The sequence below is a fragment of the Caloenas nicobarica genome, chromosome Z (genome assembly GCF_036013445.1).
Source record: "Caloenas nicobarica isolate bCalNic1 chromosome Z, bCalNic1.hap1, whole genome shotgun sequence".
Classification (NCBI taxonomy): domain Eukaryota; kingdom Metazoa; phylum Chordata; class Aves; order Columbiformes; family Columbidae; genus Caloenas; species Caloenas nicobarica.
The window spans coordinates 47,116,480-47,133,522 of NC_088284.1; the positions used below are offsets into that span (position 1 = coordinate 47,116,480).

Genomic DNA, 17,043 nt, shown 5'->3' on the forward strand with positions numbered 1-17,043 from the left:
TCCTCCTTATATCTAGCCTGACTCTACCCCCTTTTAGTTCAAAACCATTACCCCGTATCCTAACACTACACACTGTAGTGTAACAAGTCTGTCCCCATCTTTCTTATAAGCTCCCTTTAAGTACTGAAAGGCCACAATAAGTTCTCCCTGGAGCCTTCTCTTCTCCATGCTGAACAACCCCAACTCCCACAGGCTGTTCTCATAGGAGAGGTGTTCCAGCCCTTTGATCATCTTGGTGGCCTCCTCTGGACCCTCTCCAACAGGTCCATGTCTTTCCTGTACAGCGGGCTCCAGAGCTGGACACAGGACTCCAGGTGGGGTCTCACTGGAGTGGAGCAGAGGGGTGAAATCACCTGCCTTAACCTGCTGGCCACACTCCTTTTGATGCAGCCCAGGATACAATTTGGTCTTCTGGGCTGCAAGTGCACATTGTCAGATCACATCCAGCTTTTCATCCACCACTACCCCCAAGTCCTTCTCAGCAAGGCTGCTCTCAATCCCTTCATCTCCCAGCCTGTACTGATATCTGTGGTTGCCTTGACCAGTTCAAAGACATGGAATGCATGATTTAAAACTGGGCAAAAAGCAAAGTACTTGTGTCCTTACAGGGAATTTAAAATTAGTAAGTCTGTGGTATAGAGGTTTAACTCTACTAATAAATTACAGTCAGTAAAATGCAGTAGGAAAGATAAGTACTTGATAAAGTGTATGATTCTATTTTTTTGTTTGTTTTGTTAGGAAAATGGAACGTTGATGATTGATGAAATGAATGATATCAGAATCATAGGGGCTATCACAGTGGTTATATTGCTGGGTATTTCCGTTGCTGGAATGGAATGGGAAGCCAAAGTAAGGAATTGTTACCTTTGTTTTTATTATCTGCTTAATAATTTTGATTCCTTTTTCTACCTCAGCTGTTTGATTTATTTTTAGTATATTTAGTGCACTCTGTATTGTATGCATGGTATGTTAGAAGTCAGTCAGTAGGCAGTGTTTGCAGTAGATCTGTCTAGCTCTAGGATCTGCAGGTCTGGACAGCATTTCAGACCTTAGGCTGCTTTTCTGCTGGGAGCTTAAGCATCTATGAAAACCTAAAAACCAGCATAATCTACTCTTAACAAACTTGACAGCGTCATTAGCGATATTACCCCCTTCCTGGCAATTACAGCATAATGCGAAAAGGTTAGCGTGGGAATTTGCTCTCACTGGGAACTTCAAATGAGCTCTTGCCTTCCCTTCTGCTCTCTTCTGGTTTTGTTTACACTTGGAAACAGCCGGACATGTGAGGCAGACACTTGGCCCAGTGCTGCAGGGGGGTGTGAACACTGGTGGTGATGAATGTGCAGGAGGGGGCACCTGCTTTCCTCATCTTCTTGTGGCTGTACAGTCTTAGATCATACAATAGAACAGAAACATAGGATCATTTCAGTTGGAAGAAACCCTCAGGATCATGGAGTCCAACCATAACCTAACTCTAGCACTAAACCATGTCCCTAAGAATGTCATCTACATGCCTTTTAAACACCTCCAGGGATCGTGACTCCACCACTTCCCTGGGCAGCCTGTTCCAATGCCTGACAACCCTTTCATTGAAGAAATTTTTCCTGATCTTGAATCTAAACCTCTCCTGGTGCAACTTGAGGCCATTTCACCTTGTCTTATTACTTGCTACTCGGGAGAAGAGACCAACCCCCTCCATGCTACAGCCTCCTTTCAGGTAGTTGCAGACAGCGATCAGGTCTCCCCTCAGCCTCCTTTTCTCCAGGCTGAACAGCCCCAGTTCCCTCAGCTGCATCCCGTCAGACTTGTGCTCCAGACCCCTCAGCAGCTTTGTCGCCCTCCTCTGTACTCTCTCTGGTACCTCAATGTCGTTCTTACGATGAGGGGCCCAAAAGTGAGCACAGGATTCAAGGCGAGGCCTCACCAGTGCTGAGCACAGTGGCACAGTCACTTCTCTAGTCCTGCTGGCCACACTATTCCTGGTACAAGCCAGGATGCTGTTGGCCTTTTTGGCCACCTGTGGACACTGCTGGCTCATGTTCAGCCAGCTGTCAATCAACACTCCCAGATCCCTCTCTACCAGGCAGCTTTCCAGTCACTCTTCCCCAAGCCTGTAACATTGCCTGGGGTGGTTGTGACTCAAGTGCAGGACCTGGCACTTGGCCTTGTTGAACCTCATGTGCTGTGATTGTGGAAACAAACATGTACAGACCCTAATACACTTTAATACAGACGTTGCCATATTAGTTTTCTGCTCTGTATTACTAGGTAGTGTCACTTGCTCACTGTTTTCTGCATGTAGTGGCCATCCACAGTGTGATCAAAAATAGAGAAGAGGCTTCCTTGGTCTCCTTTCAAATTTGATACTTGGTTCACAATAGTTCCTGTATTTTTCAGTGAGAGGCAACTGAAAGCGTCTCTTCATGTAATTGTTGTAAGAGTTTCTTACGCTCCAGCATCAAAATTGATGGTATTCATAATTGAAATGAGAGAGGATTTTTTCTCGTTGTTGCTTCCAGCCTTAGAGAGATTGATATCATAGAAAAAGTGAAGTTTAAGTGCAACACTTGGATGTACCAGAAAAAGCATCTGAAGAAATTTACTTCGACATGTATTTTTAAATCGAATAGTATACTTCTGTAAAAATTGTTGAGCTTTCTCAGTAGTCCTTCAGTGTATGTAACTTCAATTTGTAATATCTTAACGCACCTGACTTCAAACAGTACTGTCCTCCTTAATCTCAACCGTTTACTTTTTCCTTTGAATGAATTATTTGTTATTAACCCTCTGGCCACTGTCACTTGAAGTCACAAGAAATATATTGCTTTTGCTTGGTAGCATGAACAGTTCTATAACATTAGCTTGCATAGAAATACCCCAGTTGTTTAATGTTTCTATATCAAACCTGACCTATGGTATCACTGTAGTGTCATCTTTATTAGGAAATATTCAACTTTCAAAAATCCTGTGCTCAATGCAAAAAACAAGGCTTATTGGCTTTGTTTCTGAATCACGGAACAAGGCAAGTAGGAGTGATGATGAGCAGCTGAACCTCTCAAACAAGCACTTCATGTGGGTTAATATACAGCTTAGCCTAGCAAAACACTAGTACTTCCCTCTTGATTAAAGTATCTATGATGTTCTTGTATGCCTTCTTCATGACTTAAAGAATGTCTTGAAAAATGGGATGAGGGGAATCTATAATAATGCCTTTTAAGTAGATCTAGAAGCTAAGAAGGACCGGGATCCTAGGGAAGCCTGCTTAAAAATATCTTTTCAGAGTTTGTGGTCTCTTAGCACTCAGCTCCTTGTGTTGAAGTCTTCAAAGCCCATTCTTTCTTTGAGACTTTTGCATATAAGGAAGATATACAGAAAGCACTCTTAGCTTCAGGGAGAAGCCTAGGTTTGTTACTGGATAAATCCACTTGTGGCAATTGCTCTGTGGCAACTTGATGTTGAATTCTCTAGGCTTATTGAAGACTTGTGATGAGGACCCAGCTGCACTGCCTACACCTCTCACCTATTTACGAGGCTTGGCAAAGGAGACATCTAGCTAGAGTGCACAAACTGGTCTCTTCAGGTGGTCTACTGACTCTGCTCTTGGCTCTTATCCTTCATTTATTGCTTTGCTATCCTGTTTTCTTTTGAGACTGTCTGAACTGAAAACTTTGGTTTGTAATAATCAGCAATGCCACTGTGCTATTGTGTATTAAGTTCTGGTCCTAGGCGTGGAAAAAGAACTTAAACTACAAATAGTTTCTCCTGAGCCACTGGTATATGCCTTTATAAGGCATCAAATAACACAAAAGATAATAGGCCAGTGTGGTTGCTTATTTCAGTGTAAAACCTGAACATCTCTTCAATGCCTGGATTTATCTTTACTCACACTTTAGAGGCATTGGGTGGTTAAAAGTGCTTCTTGTTCCAAGTGTAAGATTTATAATAGTTTTGTTGAACAGTGGCTAAGAATTTATGTTGTAGTGAAAATGTCTCAACAAACTAGAAATTAACACATAATTGTGGTAGTCTGCGGTTTGATTTCATAAATAAGGGTTTGAGAATATGAGAATGTAACAAACTAATGTAGTCCATTGCATAAAATAGCAAATAAAAGCTGTTTGATTTGTGAGTTAATAAAACTCTTAGTAAAATAAATGTCGCATACTGAAGTATAAGGCAAAGTATTATGATTGTGGTTAATAAGGCAATACTCCTAGCATTTGTGTACATTTAGCTCTTTTCTTGTGAATTTTCTCAGTCTACTCAAATCCATTCATTCTTGAAGGCTTATAGTGAAAATAGTTCTTCTAAGTATTTTGTCTTTAGAAGTATAGCTTTGAGGAGTACAGTAATAACAAATTCTCTTTTGAACAGACATTAAACTTACAAATTATTCCTACTTCGTTATTAAAAATCCTGGTATGTGTTCTCTCCAGCTTGCATTATATATTTGTGGAAAACAAACTGAGAAGAGTAAGCTGAATTTGGAATCAAGTAAATATTTGCATTTTAGAACATAACCTTGGAGCTTGAAACTGCAAAAAGGAACAAGTTCTTCTGTCTGACTGCAACCATTGTATGTTTCAGGCACAGATAGTCTTACTGGTGATCCTCATACTTGCTATTGGAGACTTTGTTATAGGAACATTTATTCCTTTGGACAGCAAGAAGCCTAAAGGTTTCTTTGGTTATAAAGGTATGTTGGAACAGCTAGTATTGTAAACAATATCTTTGCAAAGAGGACACATGCTGTCATAGTTAAGTTAAACATCTAAAATAGCTTATAGTCCCGTTTAACTATAGAGATTTTTTCCTAATTCTTTCCGACTTCTGCAGTTTTGTTCCTTAGAGTTATTGGGCCAGAAGTTGGTCTTGCGTACTTAATATCGGTTATATTAAATTTTTAAAAAGTTGCATGATACTGTAAGTACTTTTTCTGGTTTTAAAGGCTATGTAAGTTTACTCTGAATTTTGAGTCAAGGTGATGAATTACGACTTAAATGTTCTACACTTAATTTTAAGGTCATACAGCTGTGACTTTCAGCTTTTTCATGGAGCTGATAATGGCTGGAATGAGCTAATACTGTAGCTTCTGTATGAATATTGACAGACTTAAATCTTTTTCTACAGCTGAAATATTTTCCGAGAATTTTGGACCAGATTTCCGAGATGGAGAAACTTTCTTTTCTGTATTTGCTATTTTCTTCCCTGCTGCAACTGGCATACTTGCTGGTGCAAATATCTCAGGTGATCTTGCGGTGAGTAGTGAATGAACAAATATTGTTCACAAACACTGAGCGTACGTTTATGTCTGTCATCACTGTCTGCTGACATTTTTCTTTCAGGATCCTCAGTCAGCCATACCTAAAGGAACACTGTTGGCCATCTTAATTACTACATTGGTTTACGTAGGAATTGCAGTATCTGTAGGTAAATAGATAATATTTTTAATTTTATCCTTTCGCAGTCATTCTGAGGTTGTGTTTTGGTATGGTTTATGTAATGCATTATGTAAAGTCATTATGTAATTGACTTTCATGCGTGGGAAAGTAATAGCCAGACATTTCTAATTATTGTTGGAAGTTCAATTTTCAGCTGATTTTATAATTTCCTGAATGGAGTGGTGTTTTCTAAGACTAGTGATTGTTTGAGACTAAGGAGGACTAAAGACTTAATATGGATGCTCATTTATTGCAGTTATTTATGTTAAAAGATTTACAATTTAGCGGTGAAATAATCCCTGGATTAGTAAAGCATGTTTTCAGAAAATACTCACTGAACAAACACCCATATTGGTTTGAAGATGATGGTAGTCAGCTGCTTATCTGAAGGGAATTGTGAGGTGATCAAACAGCTCTTTGGTGAGGATGCATGAGCAGTCATTCCCTGCTAGAGAGAGGAGAGTTTATGTTACCTTAATCTGGGTAGCCCACCTTCAGAAGTGTTGTCCTGTTCAGAAGCATTGTCTGTAATTTATTTTCATGTGGAAAGAGGAGAAACAATCATAGACTGATCTTAGTATTTTTATAACATCTCTTCCTGGGCTTCCCCACCCTGGAGTGGTTTGAAATTATCTGTAGAAATTGCCTTGGGGCTTGATGCTCTGTTACAGTTTTGCTCTAGAGCAGCAATGGTCAACCAGGCTTTCCCACCCATAAAACAATGCTATTCTAGTAAACTTAAGATTGTAATCATATCTCACGTATTTCTTGCCTATGATGGGAAATGTTTTTATTTGAATCACATAAATTAGTTTCTGGCAGCACTAATCAGTTTTCTTATGTGAGAGACCTTGCCTTATCTTAGCTGTGATGCCTTTTGAATGAAATTCTCTTATTTATAAGGGTACCATTGAGCTTACAACTAATGGTACTTCCTTTCCAAGTATACCAGTCTTGCTAGTCTGCCTCTGTTGGCTAACATTGTACTGTAGCTCTGCCAAATAGTTGCTCTGTAGTGATTCTGCTTTATGCAGCATAATGACCTACACTTATTTTCTAATTAGATGGACAACATAGACCTCTGCTACCAAATTTGAATACTTGAGTGAATGTGAGAGCAAAATGCTCGTTAATAGTCATTTGTTAATGGAATACTTTGATAATCTTTCAACATGAAAAACCTCATTTTTCATATTACAAAAGGAACAGTTTGCAAAACCAGCAGAATATGAAATTGGTTGGTGCATCAGAAATGTCTTACCTTAGTTGCCTCCTATAACTTACACTTAGAATTCTGCTAGTTAGAAAAGGCCAGTGCTATTGCAGAAGTCAGAGATTATGATATGAGTGAAATCTAGCTGCCTTTTTTTTTTTTTTGAGGCATTGGATCAGGAATCAGACAAATACAAATATTTTTATTCCTTTCCCCACACACTTATTTCCCACTGGAAGCTTCCAGAGTAGTGATAAGCAAGTCATTAAAACTGTGAAGTGGCTAGTAAATGTGACTGAGTCACAAAATCATAGAATGTCCTGAGCTGAAAGGGACCCACAGGGATCATCAAATCCAACTCTTGTCCCTGCATCTGACAACCCCACAGTTCACACTATGTGTCTGAGGGCGTTGTCCAGTCTCTTCTTGAACACTGTCAGGCTTGGGGCCGTGACACCTCCCTGGGGAGCCTGTTCCAGTGCTCCACCACCACATGAAGAACCTTTTCCTTTTTTTTAGTGTCTGAAGGGGAAGATGATGTTCTGAATTTAGCCCAGTATTTGCATGCTCTGTAGTAAGAAAGAAGGTTAAGAAACTGAACAGAGGAGGTTAAGATGACCAAAGTTGCTAGTTCTAGTGCTTGAGCTAGGCAGCCTCTCTCAAAAAGATAACAGCTGTAAGGAGAAAGTATGAAGTTTCATATTTTAGCAAGGGACTAATGCAGACTAATGCTCTAATAAAAACCTCAAACATCTGTGTAGGGTTAGGACATGCTTCTTCTACATAGGGAAGTAAAGTTGATTAATGAGAGCTTAACTGTAGCTGCTTGTTAGCACTGGAGAAGTAAAGCGCTCTCATCTGCGGTCTGAAGGACTCAGGGTAGTATCTCTGGAATTCTTGCTGGTTGCATGGAGTTAGGAGATAACAAGACGTGCTCATAAATGCCTATGCAAAGGTGAAATCCTGAGGTTCATAGGGAAGATGTTGCCACGATCTCTCAAAAAAATAGAATGTTTCTGAATGAAGGTTAAATGTCTGGACTCTTACTTATATCTAAGTATCTTCTGCTGAGAACGGAGCTTGCCCAGCTGGCTTCTGTTCTGCATTCTCACATATTAAGGCTCACATTAAATTTGTTCATAGTGCCATTGTCCTTTTCTGTTGTGCTTTGACTCCATATGTGAAAGACCTGCCAGACAGTTGGATCTGAACCATAAAAAAGGGAATGAGGAAGAGGAGGGCCGTGATAGTGCACTCCAGCTATTTCATGTTTTGCTTAACTTAATGAGTCTGCGACTGCAATCTGTTACCAACAAAATGTTATCTACACATAGTTCAACTAGTAAATATAGTGTCACGTCCATTATATACTGCTTGAATGGCTGGGGCAAATACTTGTGTAGTGGAAGAGAAGAAACTTTTTATTGTACAGAGGTTTTAATCCTATTTAAAACAGAGGAACAACAAAAACTCCAGCCTCTCTGCATACCCACAAGAAAAGCGTAAGACAGGTGATCAATATAGGAAACTCATACTGAAATTTAGCGAGTTGGGCCTAATAAGTAACTGAAAAATAAATCTGAAAAGTGGAAAGATTAAGTAATATTCACCTACCAGGACCAGGCATTATTGAAGGCTGTTAATCAAGTTCTTATGGCTCAGAGGCAATCTAAATATGGCATAGGTATTTAGGAATTCATTTTCCCAATGAAAGAGAGACAAATTACATAGGTAATAGGGATTGTTATTGAAGAAACTTAAGTTCGCGCACACCTGTTCCCTGCTTCTTATTTTGCAAGTAAGTAATTTACATCCTCAGTAGTTGCAGAATTCTGTTCCTGGGACCTCCTTGTCATTCAGGTTCCTAAAAGACCAAATTAAGGAAATTCTGTTGGCTACTGCTCTGTAGTCTTCCGTCTTCTCTTCCCCATTCCTTATTTAATTCCTGTTACTGGAAATATTTGCTAGTGTCTGGACAATTAACTACTTCAACTATTAAACTATAGAATGTTAAATAATACTTAGTCTGCTCTAGTTTGTTTCATTCTTTGAGACAAGAGACCTTGAGGTAGAAGACTTGTGGGCTTTTCAGTATTTTTAAGCTTTTCTTAGTATTTAAGGGCTGAAATGCTGTGTCTTAAGAGTTTTCTTGACCAGTGAAATTGCAAATAATCATAGATTAAGACACCAGTTTAAGTGATAAACTTAATTATAAGATGTGGTAGGAATGGGATTGTGTGGCTTTGTTTTTCACCAGGAAGTCAACTTAAAATACCACAGTCACATAGGAGGTGGCTTGTTTGAGCGTTTGAAAATAGCTTGCGACAGGCTTTTGTGACAAATTACTTAATTTATTTTAATGTCTGAGCTGTATTGACTGGAAAATAAATAAGTGCAACACTACACACACCTGTCTGCATATATCTGTACATAGTAGTACAAAAATGCTGCATCCCTTTAAGATAATGGACAAAAAACCCCCTATAAAATCAGGTGATGGTGCTTCAGTTAAAGAGCTATGCAGAAACTCATTATTCAGAGAAATAATATGTTGAGCTAAAATTGTGCAGTTAAACTTTTGCAAATCTATTGACATTGTTTTCCTCTGTGCTAAAACTTTCCTCTTCATATTAGACTCAGATTTATTAACTGAAGATCATCTCAGGCAAGAGAACAATTAATTTGCTTGTTTCTATTTTTTCTTCATAGGGAAGATGTGCTTAATACTGAAATATATTAAAAATGTAAATGCCATATTTTGACATTACTCTGTGAGAATACGCTTACATATAAAGGGAATCAAGCTTGACACAGGTCTTTAAGTTCAGGTTCAATCTGTTAATGCTTTTTTTTTTTGTGGTTGTGTTCACTCTAGGTTCCTGTGTTGTTCGAGATGCCACAGGAAATGTTAATAACACCATTGTCACCGAGCTGACAAATTGCACTACTGCAGCTTGCAACTTAAACTATGATTTCTCATCCTGTCAGGCAGGGTGTCAGTATGGGTTGATGAACAATTTCCAGGTATAAAACTTCTTCCTAAATCTGTTCATTTGCTTTTGTGTTTATTCTTCTTTGAATTGCATATTGAGAAAAATCATAGAATAAAAATGCCTTTTTCCATAAATATAAGGTTTATCTGGAATAGTTAAATGGTACACTCTAGCTAGTGTGAAGAACAACATAACTATGTTAAAAACTTTTGGGTGTTTATACACAGATGGTATAAATATTTAATCTTCTGACTAAACTGCGTAGCTTAGGTGTTGGAACTGCAACTTCAGATAACTGAATGTCATCGAGTGATGTGGATAGGAGTACTCACTGTTAATAGTGATGCATAGTAATCATAGGTAGCCTCTGTCAATAACTTGTTCCTTAATTTTTTAATTTTCTTAGAATATATGCTGACTTTTTAAGAATGTTTTACGTATTTGTCACAATATCCTCTTTCATGGTAAGAACATTTTGAGTTATCATAAAACCTGATGTTAATGTATTTAAAAATCCTATAGAATTAATGGAGTAATTCATAGTGTTCAACTTACACTTCACAGGTAACAGAGATGTCCACGAACTATTGGTAAGGGTTTGAAAGAAACACAGGAAAACATACATATTTCCTAGTGACTTAAACTTACTTTGTGGCAGTCCATCTTTGTCCTAAATTTTTCTAATAGGTATACAAAAAGTTGGCTAGAGATCAGCCTGAAATCCACTAATGAAAAAGATATGTAGCTTGTGGTACATGTACTTCTTCCATGTACTGCTTACATGTCAGGCTGACAGCCTTACCTGCAAAGCTGGATGAAAAACCTCTTTTGTACATGCTGAAATAATGTTGCAGTGTAGAGCATTGTATTAGAGTAAAATACATTTCTATAGTGGACTAATTTGAGTATCTGTGTGGTCTTACTATGTTCTGGTTTAGAAAAAGTCTGTATTTAGAAACACTTCAGAATTGGTCCAGTGGGAATAATTATTCTGCATTTGATGACATTCCTCATTCATTTAAGCTCAGAAGAACCCAAACTCAAAAAGTATATCATCAGATGGACAGCCGAGAATAGTGTAGAACTGGTTTCCTCTGGTTGTATCTTTTTCTTTAAGTCATAACATAATGAAGGTTGCTTGCCATAAATGTTGCTTGTACTTCTAATAAGTTAGTCATTAATGTTCTAGTTTCTTACAATTTGGTCTAAAGAGTGCTTCTGTCTCCCAAATTATTCTTGTTTCTCTCTGTGGAAAAAATAGTGCAATCCAAATAAGAAAAGTTGCTTTCAAGGCCATGGCATGCACAGAGAATGCAAGGCCCCTTACACCCCCTTTTTGTTGAGGTTTTGAAAACTACGTCATGGAGACTGCACAGCATCTCTGGGCAACCTGCTGCTGTGCTTAGCCATCTTCTCTGTGGAATTTTGTTTTTCTAATCCCCAGTGGGACTTTCCCTTGCTGTTTGTTTTTTTCCCTCTCATCCTCACAGCTGTTGCTGTGCGTCTCTAAGAGTCTGTTTCTGTTTCTCAGGAGATGTCAGAAGGAAATAATTTCAATGAGATACTGCCTACCTATAGATAAACTGTTCTCCATTTTCTAATTGAACTATCCTCAACTTAGTAGCTCTGGATGGTAGCTGTAAGGAGAGATTTTTTTTTTTTTTTCTTTTTATATGTGAGTCACTGTGTGTGTTAAGGGTGGCTCTAAGCCTGTGTATCTCTGAAGCTCTTCATACAAATGTAACTTCTTTCTGTAGGTTAAATAACAGAAAACAAATATTCTAAAACCATAAATTAATGCCTAAGTGAGCAAAGATTGTTGATTTGTCTTACAGGTTGTAAGCATGCAGATTCTGGGCTTGAAAGTGCCAGCTTACTCATGTGCACAGCCTGATGACTTTATCACTTTGATACACTTTGCTGTATTCAGTTCTGGCAAAGAATTTATTTGAAGTTAATACTTGGGCAGCTCAAGTTTTAGATGTGTTTGGGCAGCAAAGGGATGACTTGTAGTATGATTTACTTGTGGCAAGCTTAGATGGTACTAAAACTTAAAATGAGAACAGTTGGTGAGACGGGCTTACTCAGACTTGCATAGAAGAACTATCTTTAGTTTCTGTTGTAGTCAATGCAAATGAATTAGAGGTCCTCACAGGCTTCAGACATTTCTCTGTTCAGTGCCAGTGACATTTCTGTGTCCAGGCTGTAACCTGGTTGAAGAGTAACTTCAGAAACTTGTTTGGGGCTTTGTAGCCTCAGCCTGGAACTTCCCCAGAATAAGTTATAGCTTTGGATAATTTAAATGCAGAATTTGGTCAACTTTGGATGAAAGTTGAAAGTAGCATGAAACTCCAGAAACAGCGTGAAAGTTCTGCTAAAACATTCCTTCTACAAAGGAAGGCAGCTGGAAAATATTTGAAAATATTTAGGGGAAGGGCATCTGTATTCGTCGTGAAAATCTAAAGAAGCTGCTGCTTGTTTCCATGTGCTGTTTTTTTTCTACTCCACAATGGCTGGACCAAAGAACTGAAACTGTAGTCAAGATACAATATTTCGTTATTCCAAATGTTTGAAATTTAATAAACTGTCTAAACAATAAATGCCAAGCAAACATAATGAATGCCTTATCAGCAGTAACTACGTATCTGTCTCACCACACCAGTGATAACGGAGCCATTCTTACTAGATGTCTGTGCTTCCAGTTCTGTGTGTTCTTTCAAGGATGAAAATTTCAGTGCTATAGCAACTGCATATGTGTACTTCTTGGTTTTGTGGTCATGAGGTTTGGGATATAGTGTGTATGAGGGAGGAAGGGGAGAGAGAGGTGTTTAACACCGTGGCATACTGGTTTTACTGAAACTGGTTGCCATTTTGTTCCTCTAGCTTGGAAGAAGTTTCCTAATATCTCTTACATTAGTAACCCAAGTTGTAACTCATTAGCTTTTAAAATGGACAGACTTCATCTGCATACATCTTACTCAGATTTCTCTTAAATTTATGAACCAGATGTAATATTAAAAAACAAATAGTGTAAATAAATGGAGGCAATGAAGAAAACCTAGAAGGAGGATGTAAAATCTGAGTACAGTGTAAGAACTAACCTGCAAGAAGTTTATGCAAGTGTAGTGAAGTGAAGGCCTCAAAACAACAATGTTTTAAATTGGATGGGAAGAAAAGTGATGGAGACACAGATTCTGTCCGTAGGAGGTCCTTCCAGGGAAGATTGATTAAGCCATCCTTGCAGGGAAGAAAATTTTCATACTGCTTCTACAGAGATTATTCTGTGCTTGTTCAATATGTTGCTATAGCAAAAGTTTCTTTCTAAATTATTTGTCAGTAAAGCATTGACACCCTAAACTTCTCTTCTACAATTATAGTGTAGGGTTATTACAAACTGGCATTTGCAACTGTTAACTTTTTCTGTTGATTATAGAACTAGCTTAAACCTGGGCATAGGAGGGACAGCTTAGTGTATGTGTCATTAGTTTTATTCATCTATGAATAAAGGCCAACTACAAATATGCTTCAGGAAATTACCGCCTTCATTTCTTATCCTGCTTGGCAGCCACTTCACTCTCACCTTATGTACCTGCAATTATTTAATTTCTCTTTTTTAGGCCAGGCATGCCTTGAACTGACCAATGAAACCTGATGTAGTATAGAGGCTTGGTTGACTGTTTAAGAGGCCAAACAGTTTTTGTCAGTCTGATCTGTAGAAAAATGTTACTTTTTGTCAGTAGTTTAGCCCTAGGAATATTAATAAAACTTAATCAGTCACCTGTGTATTGTTTCCGAGAGCATGTCCTACTTTGTAAGATTATTTTAGACAGCTAGATTTTACAACTTCAGGTGACAGCAACTTAAAATCTGGACACTTGTGCATGATTTCTCTTGCCTTCAGTTCCTTTCCTGATACGCTAGACAAGTTGCCAGGATGAAAGAGGCAAGTAATCACTGCAAATGATGCAGAACCTCATTCTGACACAATGTGTTTGAAAGGCACTATGCTGGGTTTGGTCAAATGACTAAAAACATAAGCTTTTTCAAGATGGTATTAAATTCTTAAATGTTCGCTCTCTTCAAGCAGTTCAGGGTTTTGGTTTGTAAAGAGAAGTATTATATTAAACCATGATTTTTTTGTTAAATACATAGTTCTGTATCTTACTTCGCTTGACACATGCAAAGCTGGATGCAGCTGTGTTATGGAAGTAATCAGTAAAAGGGTAGGAGAGGGTCTCTAGGCTATATGGCAACTAAACAGAAACTGCTTTGGTTCTAATTCGGAATTATTTTTTTTATGTCTTATCAACACCCTTCTCTTACACTTAACTTACTAAGGATTTATTTTGTTAGTCATCCAGTCTACCAAGAATAGTATTCTTGCATATAGGATTTTACTCACTGGGGTTACAAAGATGTCCTAGGATGTAATGCTGGGGAGACAGGAAGCAAGTTTGTCTTGTCTTTGTGGTTTTGAATGGGAAACAGGCTTAACTTAGAGTGATGGAGATACTGAAAAAGACAGTCAGCTTTCCGAAGATGTTCCCTAATTTCAGTTGTTCTGTCACTTGGGCTCCTTGAGACCATGTTATTCACTGGTATGCTAGTCAAAATATGTAACAAATTCCAATGTATTTTTCTTCCATGACTTATTTTTAATCATCTTATGAGCCCGTGGAGACTTTAGACATTGATTGCTTTGACCTGAGTATTACATGGTTGGGACTGTATGTTGTGTGAAAAGCCACCTTCTCTTGTTCTAAAATTAGGATCCATTTATATTCCCTGATTTGTCCCTAGTTCATTCATTGATACGAACGCATGACATTCTAACAGCTTTTAAGTGGAGGATGCATAATATTTTGGTTTTCTGTTTGTGTAGGTAATGTTGCATCCATTTGTATAGTATACTTTTTCATATTCTTTAAAAAATATCTATATTTTGCTTCCAGGTGATGAGCATGGTATCAGGATTTGCACCACTGATTACTGCAGGTATTTTTTCAGCCACCCTGTCTTCTGCACTAGCATCTCTTGTGAGTGCACCTAAGATCTTTCAGGTAAGTATAGAAGCAAAGCCAAAATCTTTTAAAGAATAATTTCAATGAACTTTTGAATCAGAATTTTTGGAAGGGGATTCTGACATCTTGCTGTCATTATTCCTACCAGTTGACATCAGTAGATAGATCTAGTATTTTCCTGCTGCTTAGAATGGGAAATTAGTGTTTTATTGTTGCTAAATATAGCTAGACTAGAATTTGTTCCAGATGTCATGTGTTTCTGGTTAGTTTAGAGTTTAGTTGTGGTGTAATTAACATTACAGGAATCTACAAACTCCTTTAGATGTTTCTCGTTATAAGTACCAGTGGAGCACATACAAAGATAACAGATTAGTTCATTTCTCAAAGTAATCACAGAAGGATTAGAATAGAATAGAACCTGTAGCTGTGGAATCTTAATCCTCAGAGAATACACTATCAAAATAATTGTGTACTAGCTCTTACATAAATCATTTACATTTATTTTGTTGGTGTTCCTGAATGTATTTGCTTTATGTTCTTTTGAACCATTTGATCTCATTCTTTGTCTTACAATTTTTCTTTAATTGGATAAAACTTTAATGTCCTCTAATGACCTTCTTTCCCAAAAGTTCAGTAAAGAGTCATATGTAGAAGGGATTTTATTGCAAAATAGAAGCACAAGTATTGATGCAGAGCACTGATGTGTACATTGGGCAAACTTTGCGCTTTCTGAGAAAACATTGTCTCTAAAGAAAGACTCTTTGTAATTGTAAGACACCAGTAAAGAAGAATAGTCAACTACTTGCAGAAGAGCTAAGCTTGTTCTGATGGGTAGAAATTAGTGAAGGATAGAATACTGGAAATGCAAAATGTCAAGATGGAAAGACAGTTGAAAATATAATTAGTACATGGTGGCTATAAACTTCTTTCAGGAAGATAATATGCAGTGGAAGACAGCATTAGTAACCATTAGTAAGGATACATTTCTAGCAAAATGCATGCTGACTCTTGAATGTTTTTTTTCTTAGGCTTTGTGCAAGGACAACATTTATCCAGGATTTCAGATGTTTGCTAAAGGCTATGGGAAGAACAATGAGCCACTGAGAGGATATCTTCTAACATTTTTAATTGCTCTTGGATTCATACTAATTGGTTAGTTTGAAATTATAATAAATCTCAATATCCTTTTGTCCTTTACAAAGCATTCTATTCTATATCACAAATTGATGAGAGTGTTCTAGAGGTCTAATGCACAATGTTTAATTCTAAGTCAGCGTTCTAAGTCTATGTATTTTGAGGGTTATGTTCTCTTGTCTTCTTGGTATAACTGTCTAGAGCTGCAGTAAATTTGAATTTAACTGTAGCAATACTGTGCTTTTCTTAATAACCACAGGTATATGTCTTTAGATACTATCAATCAATAAAAAAAACATCTTTTGCTTGACATAGAGAAGTGTTAGAACCTAGAAATGAAAATTTCTTTCAGATTTTTAATAATGAGAAACAGCTTCAGTAAATGGCAAACTTTCATGAATAATACTTTTTAAAGTGTGTTTTCCTTTTAAGTTACAAACAGTAGAGATGAGTGGGGATGCTGCTGTTGCTAAAGGTGAAGATAGTCTAGGTAGTATTACATGTGTTCTGTGTAGATGGCATACTAATTGTGCTGTGTCCATCCATGAGTCCCGTACCAGTACTTTCGAACTCCATTGCCCAGTTTGCTCTTTCATCATTGCCCAAGTCTGCTTCAGGCACAGGTATACCCATGATGTCCCTACCTCAGCATGCTGACTGGAAGCTTGATTACAAGCAGAACCTTGCAGACCAGCATGGCAAATTCTCATTTTGATTTTTTTTTTCTTTTTTTTTTTTTTTTTTTTATGGTGAGGATACGCATATACATGCTTTCAACTGTGCTGCCTCAAAGAAAGGGGAGCATCAGGTTTTTCCATCTCTTTCAGTAAAAAGGTGTATTTTTTGCTGTTGTGATACTATTGGTCTGTAATAAAGCACTGTAGTAGTACTATTGATGCAACTTTTCACTTAAACTTTTCACTTAAAATGCAGACAGATGAATGTGTTTGTCACATTCCTCACACTAACTTTGTCTGGAGTTGCCATTCACCATAGTCAATTGTCTCTAAACTTAGTAGTGTCCTGTTCTTTGCTGTTTGAGAATTGAGCTAGAGGTGTACTACAGGTGTATTAATGCTCTGTCTGCTGTTTCTGACATTCTTCAGAACCCAGAGTATTGGTGCACTGTTTGATTAAGCCATGCTGGAAAAGAAATTTTTTCAGTGACTTATTTTGAGGAAGTATGAAGTGCTTCAAAACTGTCAGTCCTGGAGCACTTGGTAGTGTGAAAAAAATGTTTA

The 17,043-nt window shown here is 37.7% G+C and overlaps 1 protein-coding gene across 1 annotated transcript in view; it reads left to right on the forward strand.

The window, feature by feature from the left end:
* SLC12A2 (solute carrier family 12 member 2) overlaps nt 1-17,043 on the forward strand; it is a 66,441-nt gene that overhangs the window by 25,198 nt on the left and 24,200 nt on the right. Inside the window, exons 6-12 of the mRNA XM_065655687.1 lie at nt 739-849; nt 4,588-4,696; nt 5,131-5,258; nt 5,346-5,430; nt 9,530-9,678; nt 14,600-14,707; nt 15,697-15,820. Coding sequence (XP_065511759.1) covers nt 739-849; nt 4,588-4,696; nt 5,131-5,258; nt 5,346-5,430; nt 9,530-9,678; nt 14,600-14,707; nt 15,697-15,820 — 814 coding nt within the window. The remainder of the gene's footprint in view (nt 1-738; nt 850-4,587; nt 4,697-5,130; nt 5,259-5,345; nt 5,431-9,529; nt 9,679-14,599; nt 14,708-15,696; nt 15,821-17,043) is intronic.